Source organism: Rhincodon typus, chromosome 15 (genome assembly GCF_021869965.1).
Source record: "Rhincodon typus isolate 14 chromosome 15, sRhiTyp1.1, whole genome shotgun sequence".
Lineage (NCBI taxonomy): Eukaryota > Metazoa > Chordata > Chondrichthyes > Orectolobiformes > Rhincodontidae > Rhincodon > Rhincodon typus.
In genome coordinates, this window is record NC_063346.1 from 46,696,237 (window position 1) to 46,706,108 (window position 9,872).

Genomic DNA, 9,872 nt, shown 5'->3' on the forward strand with positions numbered 1-9,872 from the left:
TGATAAAGTTTTTGTAACTGTTTATAGACTGATTTTCTGCAGCAAGTGATTAACTTGCCTATTCTGACTTAGTTCAGCAGTGCCAATCGTATGATATGCAATGCATTTGTAATGACGATGGTCCCCAGTTTTGGAAGATTGCACTTAGGTTGTTATTAGCTGGATTGAATCAGTTATATTAGAAAAAAAAAGCATTGATGGCTGCATTTAACAGGCAGCTGGGACCTTCTGTCCTGGTGTCTGTTAAATGCAGACCTTTAATATATTGTTTCTACATATTTCTCAATGCGTAGAAACTGGAGTGTGAGGAAATGGAAATGAAGTTTGTAAATAATAAAATTAATATCAATATTCAAAGTTTGTACATGACTGCCAAAGTTTATCATGTCATAAAATACTGTTTAAGACATTAGCCTTTGTCCGAATGTGAAACAGTATTTTATGACATGATAAACTCTATAGAGATCAACTTGTGAGGTAAAAAGTTAGAAAGAAAGGCCTGACCCAAGTTGTGGAGGTGAAAGGGTGATGATAAAAATTTTGTTTCTCCTATTCCAGCCTCATGTAACTGGCTGACCCTCTTTCAAGTTCTTTGAAGATGGAATAAATAGACAATTGACATTAATTTTTTCAAGTTCTTTATTTCAGGAGCAATTCAATTATAATTTGAGTTCCTCTAATTGGCAGCAATTGTCTGCACAATCCAGGAGTGGAACTCAGTCACCCGGGTATAGACAGTAGGCATTCGGGTGGAGCAATAACCACTGCCCCAGGAAACGATGCCCACCAGATACCAGGCTCTTCCATCTTTGCAGACAAGAGGTCCCCCTGAGTCACCCTGTAGGAAGAGAACAGACCAATTCAACAAAATTGTTGCAGATTAAGAATGATTTAATGAGGTGCAATATTTTGTGTATGACATGCTTCACATACCATGCAAGAGGTAGCCCCAGCACCACCAGCACAAACCATCGTGTCTGAGATTTTGTTGCCCCAGTATTTCTGACACTGCTGAGTGGTAAGGAGAGGAAGAGCTGTCTGCTGCAGTTGGCATGGAGTGTTGCTTGCTGAAGATTCAAAAAAAGAGCCTTAATATGTAGTTAGATTATCTAGAACTATTTGAGGTGATCCTAAGTATTCAGATATTTGTAAAATGATGAAACCATAAGCAAAGGAGCAAAGGAAGAAGGAGCAGAAATAGGCTATTCAGTCCGTCGAGCTTGCTTCACCAATGAAACAGTTCTTGGCTAATCGTCTACTTTGTCACCATCTTCCCCACTATCTCCATATCCCTTGAAATTGTTAGTTTCCAGAAATCTATCGACATCTGTCTTGAATATTCTCAAGTGCCCTCTGGAGCAGAGAATCCCAAAGAGTCACCATCCTTTAAGTGAAGAAATTCCTTCACATCTCAGCCTTAAATGGCCTGTCCCCTATTGTGAGACTATGTCCCTTAGTTTTATAACCTTCAGCCAGGAGAAACATTTTATATACATCCACCCTGTCACACCCTGTAAGAATTTAGTAATTTTCGATGAGATCGCCTCTCATTCTTCAAAACCCTAGAGAATACAGATCCAATTTCTTCAACCTCTCTTCCTTAGACATTTCCACCTTCCGATGGATTAGTTTAGTGAACCTCCATTGCATCCCTCTATAAACATCCTTCCTGAGATAAAGAGACCTAAACTGGACACAGTAATCTGGGTGTGTCTCACTGAGGCTCTATACAATTGCATCAAGACGTCTTTACTCCTGTGCTCAAATCCTCTTGCAGTGAATGCCAACATATCAGTTGCCTTCTTAATTGCTTGTGACATCTGAATCCTAGCTTTTAGTGACTCATGAACTGAAATACTGAGGTCTCTTTGCTTTTGGATCAGATAGGATCAAGATCTTGAAATTAATAAATAAATGTATATGTAAATAAACTGCAGCACTTCAAGAAGGCACCTCACCATTACATTTTCAAGGGCAACTAGGAATGGGCAATAAATGCTAGCCAGCCAGCGACGCTCACATCCAGTGAGTTAATTTAAAAATATCTTTACCATGTTTCAATTTTCAAGATTTACTTTCTGAAACTTCTGAGTCAAACTGGTAAAAAAAATCCTGCATTCTTAATTGCAACTGGTGTGAATGAGTTAACACCCTTGAATTCTGGACCTATCAACGTTCAAAAAGGAAAGAGCTAATATTTGAGAAGGTGGCTGTGCTAAAGACAGGAACCAATTGTTACGCATTGCCTTTGAACCACTGTTCCATTGGTAACTTCATTTCTCGAAACAAAATTTACACAGCTTGAAGTCTGCACTTAACAAGATCTATGGTCTTGTTATGCCCCAGAGAATTGTTCTAGGACTCAGTTTTAAATCCCTGCACATGCTCACTCCTTTCCGCATAGATGATCCTCCCCTGGTCGTATTTCTGCTTATATTTTCCAGTTCTCCAACACTTGCCTTTGTATCCTCTGTCTCACTTTATTCACTAAATTGTATCTGCCTTCTTTGCTTCTCTACCTTGTCACCTCCCTTCTTGCTTCGACAACCTTCATCGCGTCTTCTTCTTCTTTGACATCAACTCTTTTTTCCCACTTGGAACCCAGACTACCCATAATGTGGCTCAAGATATCTTTTCCTTCTAGCTTCTTCTGCCCTGTCTGTCTTTCACTCTGACTGTGACAGCTATGCCTTCAGCTCTAAGCTCCCAATCCTCATCATTTCTCCAGTGTTCACTTCTCTTGCACAAAAATCCTGCCTTTTTGACTGCCATAAATGCTGTAGAAAGACACGTTATTGTTATTTCATGTAATTGATGTAGGATGGATCTTTTGCATTTCTAATAACTTACACTTCAATCTACCAACAGTGGTCTAATGCAGACAATAGTTTATTTGGAAAGTAAATACTAAGGTCCCATACCAGTAGGTCGAGTTAGGCCCCACCCTGAAGTGACGCACGTCATGCCCCCTGGGAAGTTGGCGGCAACACTTGCGAGGCAAACGGGGGAAATGCGAGGGGTAAATTTGACAGAGGATGCAAGCTTCACCAGTGTCACATCATTGTTCATATTACGTGGATCCCAGGCAGGATGAGTAATGACCTGTAAACAGAGAAGGCAAAAGTCAGTTCAAAGTCATCGGAGACATCATGTTATGCGGAAGGAAGAATATTTTCACTCAAGTTTGGTTAATGGTAGGTAAATTAGCTCAGTTACTGCAACTTTGCTGGAACTACCATCCCCACTCCAAATTTCTTTTGCAAGGTCAATGAGATTGTAACAATGTTGCAGCAGCTGAGTAACAATAACTCTGAAGAAATACCGGGTGATTGCTGTCAGGTTCACCTGTGGTACTAAACCTATTGCTTTACATTCTTTATGCATTGATGTGGCCACAGCACAGAATGATGTCAAATCTTCCAAGAGAAATCTAGTTTTTTGCAACATATTTCAGTACAAACAGATTCCCTAAATCTCCTTTGATAACGTGTGCTGGTCAGACTTAAGCATGGTGGATTTATTTTGGTGAGTTGAGAAACATAGAAAATATAAGCAGGCCTTTTTGAGCCTGCTCTGCCATTCTATATAATCATGGCTGATCATCCAACTCAATACACAGTTCTCACTTTCTCCCTATACCTTTTGATCCCTTTAGCCCTAAGAACTGTATCAAGCTCCTTCTTTGCAACATTAAGAGGCTATTTCCATCATTAAATTTAAAACTTAATTTTACATAGTTCATGGAATTATCACATCCATTTGGGAGGCTTTTTGGGAGGTAAAAATCTTTGTACATTTTTAAAAAATGGACTGTTTCTGATTTGTTTGGGATTTATTTGGGTCCACGTTGCCCATTATCAGGCTTCAAAAGAGCTTTGCAGCCTCAATGGAGAAAAGGAAAAGATTAATGTTTCAGTCCCCTGCGGATTCTCAACAGGAGTTTTCTGATGGTTCCAGTACTTTATGTTCATTTTTATTGCAAATTTTTAGCATGAGTATCAATTTGAGTTTGGTTCAATGTTGAGAATATCTTGAGGCTGTTAAATGTGCAGAACAGAAAGAACCTGTGTTGAAATTTTGATCAATTTTTTGAAAAAATCATTCACTGGATGAGGGCATCGTTGACTAGACCAGTATTTATTGCCAGTCCCTAATTACACAGAGGGCAGTTAAGAGTCAACCACATTGCTGTCAGTCTGGAGTCACATGTAGGCCAGACCAGGTAAAGATGGTAGGTTCCTTCCCTAAAGGACACTAGTGAACCAGATTTTTTTTTTCCTGACAATTGACAATGGATTTATGGTAATCATTATACTCTTAATTCTAGATCTGTCATGCTAGGCCATCACGTCCAATATTCTTCTTCCAAACACTGGTGGTTGGAAATACCACTAAGACAATACCCATCTTGCTTTGTTACAACAGTTTTCATTAAGTTACATATACACCACGTTTCTTGAAAGTAACAGAATCATTTTAATTGTGGCTCGTGACAAATTAATCTAATTTATTTCCCTTGAGCAAGTACAGGTTTAATCCATGGTCAGCACACTGCGAGAGGTTACATATACATCAGTGCAATACACCCAGAATGACTGACCCCCATACGATATAACTAATCACATTAGCAATCTCTGGACATATCTGTTAAAGGGAAGGTAACCTTCATAAAATCCGAATGCAGTTTTCATTATCTAGATAAATGGTAAAACAAGCTGTGGTATTCCGGTGTTGGAATAGCCTATTGATTTAGCATTGCAAACTTATGCAAAATAGAAGTGGAAATAATAGCATTATAATTATGCAACAAATGATGAAACTAACCATTTCACAAATATGAGCCAAGATGTGAGGGTGCACTGGGGGCAGCACAGTGGCTCAGTGGTTGGCACTGCTGTCTCACAGCACCAGGGACCCAGGTTTGAGTCCACCCTTGGGCAACTGTCTGCGTGGAGTTTGCACATTTTCCTTTGTCTGTGTGGGTTTCATCTGGGTGCTGCAGTTTCTTCCCACAGTCCAAGGATATGTACGTCACGTGGATTGGCCACAGGAAATGCAGGGTGACGGGATAGAGTAGGGGTGTGGGTAGGATGCTCTTCAGAGGGTTGGTGTGGACTCGATGGGCTGTATGGCCTGCTCCACACTGTAGGGATTCTATGATTTACTCAGTTAAGGAGTAAACCTAAAAAAGAAGGTAACTATGGAAGTCACATGTGATACTAGAAACACTTCTGCTTGGGTTCTGCAGAGTTTGAAGAGTTCATGCACTTTAATTTTGTAATGCATTCCAGAAACCAGGAAAGGTTATTTTGTATCTCTCTCATTGCCCTGAGAAGTTGGTGGTGGGGCTTCTTCTATTTAAGAAAACTGAGTGGATTCCTAGGCCACAGTAGAGATGGTTAAGAGACAAACCACGTATAAGCAACACTGGATAAGGCTGAGACATTTCCTTCCCTTAAGAATATTAATAAACCAGTGGGTTTTACAACAATCTGGCAGATTTGTGGTCACTTTTACTGATGTCAGCTTTTTATTTCCAGATTTTATTAAAAATAAATTTTGATTCTCGGGAATTTGAACTTGTATCAAACGGCATTCTAGTTCAATAACATTACCCCAAACTGAATATAAAATTCACAAGTAATATTCCATGAGAATGCCAAAGCATCTTTAGGTACCTTTTCAATCCTCATAGTCTGGGTGTGTTCTTTTGATGAACATTTATTGAAAGCTCCAAGGATTACGAGGTTACTTGTGCTGTGTGAAAACAATATGTTACTTAGACTAAGGGTCTTAAATCCATTTGTATTATTAATATTGATTCTGAAGAATAATATAACTGAGCATAGTTCTTACCTCATGCCACAATGGGCTGCAGTCACCACCCAGTTTTCATTGATCAAGGAGCCTCCACAGAAATGCCAACCAGTGGTGTCCTATTGGTCAGAGAGAAAATTCAGTTGAGAAAAAGCAAAAATCAAAAGCAAAAGTTTCCTCTCCCCATTGCCGTGCAAAACCCAACACCATCAACTGAGATTTCTGACTCATATCCAAAGTGTCAACCATTTGGGTAAAACTATGTAGAGTGGGTCAGGAAGGAACAGTGAGAACAACAAAAGTAACAGGGCATCAGTGACTAAGGTGGCACTGGGGAGAGTTAGAAAACAATCCATAATATCTGAATGTGCAAGACATTCACAATAAACAAGATGAATTAGAACTGATAGAAGTTCATAGGTATGATCTAATTGTCATTAAAAAGACATGATTGCTATAACTGTCTAGGTTTGGGAAACAAATACTCCTGGATACTTAACTTGTTGAAGATGTGGACAACAGGCAAAAGGTGGAGGGGTAGCTCTAATAGTAAAGAATGGGATAAAAAGAGAAAAGGGAAAGGATCTAAATTAAAAAAATCAAGAAGGAGAATTAGTTTGTGTGGAGCTATGAAACAGCAAGGAACAGAATTGATGAGAATTGTTTAGAGGCTGCATAGCAATATTTGTAGTATAGGGCAAGGGCAGAGTCTAAATCAGGAAATTAGAGATGTGCAGGATCATACAAGACTTTATTCATCATATAGAATGGGCAAACCGAATTTGCAGTATTATTGAGAAGGATGAGTTTATGAAATGTATAGAAGATAGCTTTTTAAATCAGAATGTCAAGGATTAAATAGGCAACAGGCTACTTTGGATCTATTATTGTACAATAAGCAAAATTAATTAACAAACTTGTAGTAAAATAGCCTCTCGAAAAGTGTGACCATAATATGATAAAATTTTATATAGAGTTTGATAGTGATTTAGTAAAGTCCGAAACTCTTAAGTCTAAAAACAATAAGTTATGGTGGTGTGAGGGAACAGTTAGCCAAGGTATGTTGGGAAAACCACATTCTGAGATATGATCACAGAAACAATAGCTAGCATTCAAATAAGTAATATATAATTTGCAGCAAATATACATATGCTTAAGGAACACGAGCCCCACATAACATTACTAAAAAGGGTAGTGAGCCTGAGGATTTTAGAATTCAGCAAAGGAGGACCAAAAAAAGGAAGATGAAAAGACAGTACGAGAATAAATTAACAAGAGATGTAAAAAATAATATATGTACCTCTCAGTATAAAATACATTGTATCTGTCTTCATGGCAGAAGACACAAAAAAGTGGAAATAATAGGGAGCCAAAAGTACAGTCTGAAACAGGAACTTGGAATTTGAATAAGTGTACCACCAAAGAAAGATCCCTATATGTAAAATAGAGTTTTGTCTCCAAGCAGAGATTTTTAATTGATTTTTATCTGCAAGGACAACAAGACAGTGTGTTCAGAGGAGTAAGGAATTACTGGCAGTAGCTTCTGGATTTATACATTTAACTCCAAATTGCTGTCCATTTCACCGAGTAATCCCAGTTTAGGTGGTATTAGAACTGATGAATTTAGGGGGCATCATATCACATAATGCTGAAAGGAATTGTTGCATTGTAACATTCTGCCCATTTAAAGCCTTCAAATTTAGAGGGGCAAGGACTAAATCTGGTTCCCAGGAAAGTGGTGCGGGGATTGGGATGCGCAATTAACCTGTACCTGATCAATAAGATGCAGTTTATTTTAGAACACTTATGTTAAGGCGATAAGTGTCATCGCTCTAGCTTCAGACATTGCTCAATTCACCACAGTGCTGTTCTTCAGCAATCAGAACTCCGATTAGATATGCATTAGTTTTACCAGACCCTCAACTAATTAGCGTCGCTGTAAGTCTCAAAACGACATCTCACAGTTTACACATCACTGTCATCTAGTCAAACATGACAGCCATGGTAACACATTGAGCCACACACACTAACATACTTTCTGCTTTCTTGCAGGGAATGTTTGTAAAATGATTATGTTTTGGAACTGTCTTTACTTTAGGACAAGGAGATCAGGTGACCTGTGGTAAAGTTTGACTGAGACTGACACCAGGCCTCGGGGGTGGCGGGGTGGGGGGTTTTCAGAGATATTAAAGATTAACAGAATGCTCAGATTGTTTTACAGAGAAGAAGAGATAAGATGTTCACAATAAGAGACAATGGCACTGGCCGCTGCATTTCTAGTGGATGGATTGTTAGGTTCCTCAAGCCCAGGAGGGTGTTGAAAATGGCTGGTTGTAGACAGTTGTGCTTTAACTTGTCCATTTAATTCCATGATTGAATAGAGACAGGGACTAAGGAATAATTGATTAGTTTTCCTACCTGCATTCAAGCCCCACATGATTCACGTTGTCATTGTGATGGACTTTGACAAATGTTGGATACAAAAGAAACCATTGCAATATTGTGGGTTATACCTTTTCTACAATATCACCAACTATCACAGACAGATTAGTTTGCTAGGATCTGATGTAGGGGGAAACTATAAGCCAAAGCTCAAATTTATGAGGAGTGAAAACAAGGCTAGAAGATTTACCTGGCCTGTTCTAGGGAATGAATTTTCATGGGGAAGAAAGACTCATTGTGAGAAACAGTTTTGAAATTAAAAACTCGTGGGCTGAGAAAGTAAAAGACAGAAGCAAACTCTCAGGAGCAAGCAATCATTTCAGACTGATTCTGGGAGAATTGAATATTTACTTAAAGGATAGTGTAAAGCATGCACAATAGAGAGATTTTCAATTTTGCTGGAAGTTAAAAAGTTCTGTTCTGTGATTTAAAGTATATGTTGTCTATAAAAATGGTGCTTAGGCAGAGATGTTTTCATTCTTTTGTTACAGTAAAATCTTGAAACATGAAATCTTGTATTAATTGGAAGTTTGTATGTCATTTTTAAAACTAATTATTGCTATTTATGGGGATCAGATACCACAGAGAATTATTTAATAATGTTGATCAATATTGGAGTGCCTGGTAGTGAGCCTGTGATCAGAAGCAGACTGAAACCATCAGAGATGACTAATGTTGCTGGCCATTTCGTATACGGAATCTGTCATTGAAGATGGTGTGTTTGGCTCATTCAGAGCTGTGCCAATTTCTAACTGTAAACATACTTGCATGGAGACCTGCCAGGGCCAGGAGCCTGGGACAGCATTTTCACCATTTACAATCCGTGCATACCCGGTAACAACAGGTGTGATAGCTGGGACCCCACAGCCTAGATAATTAATGCACAAAAAAGAATTAGTTTAAATAACATGCCTCTCAGTAAAGCTATCATAGTGTCTCCAAAAAAGCAACTTACTTTGTCCATAAGCTGTGCCAAGGAGTGCAAGGCAGGATAGAAGCCAGAGGAAAGCCATCACTGTTGCTTTGTTTGTTAGTTTGAGGCTCAGAATTATAATTTAACTCATTATATAACCTCAATATGATGCTGGCTATCAAATAGATAAAAGTCTCAGCTTTATGACCATGTGGACCTGACAGCATTTCTTTCCCAATTGAATTAATGATGTGAAAAGTGCACCCATTTTGTTGAAACAGGGAATATAAATAACTGCCTCCTGATAAATTTAATTTCTGTGTCTAAAATATTGAACACAGATGAAGCTTTCTGCCAATCAGGAATATGGCCACTAATGACTCAATTTAATTTGAAAACTGACGGAATGAGGAAATGCCTATTAAATCACCTCACCCTGAGAAATACCAGCTGCTGCTAGAGATTTTAAAACTGTTCAGATTGACCCTTGAGCAATGGGTTTAGTTGATGTAGTTTAATAACAACATCTGTTGAGATAAATATATCCCATAAATTCACTCAGTGCTAGACTGACAGAAGATTGGCCACTCTGTTTGCAAAGTCGACTGTAGTGTGGGAGCCTTTACTTTCACTGAAAGATGGATTTGATCACTTCATGCACTATGTTGTGATGTGAACAGCTCCCTGACATTGATTGGAC

General features: G+C 38.7%; 1 protein-coding gene across 2 annotated transcripts; it reads right to left on the reverse strand.

Moving 5' to 3' along the window:
• Positions 1 to 621: 621 nt before the first annotated feature.
• On the reverse strand, positions 622 to 9,344 carry LOC109935179 (chymotrypsinogen A-like). 2 transcript variants are annotated; one of them, XM_020533852.2, is made up of 7 exons: positions 9,215 to 9,344; positions 9,024 to 9,127; positions 5,857 to 5,936; positions 5,679 to 5,757; positions 2,922 to 3,102; positions 934 to 1,067; positions 622 to 838 (listed from the first exon to the last, which is right to left on the reverse strand). In XM_020533852.2, exons 1-7 carry the CDS (start codon positions 9,270 to 9,272, stop codon positions 677 to 679), a joined length of 798 nt encoding a protein of 265 aa, XP_020389441.1. In that variant the 5' UTR covers positions 9,273 to 9,344; the 3' UTR covers positions 622 to 676. The 2 variants fall into 2 exon arrangements, with proteins under 2 accessions (XP_020389441.1, XP_048461559.1); XM_048605602.1 differs by lacking the exon at positions 9,024 to 9,127 and having other exon boundaries at positions 9,215 to 9,324.
• Between the last annotated feature and the right edge of the window lie 528 nt (positions 9,345 to 9,872).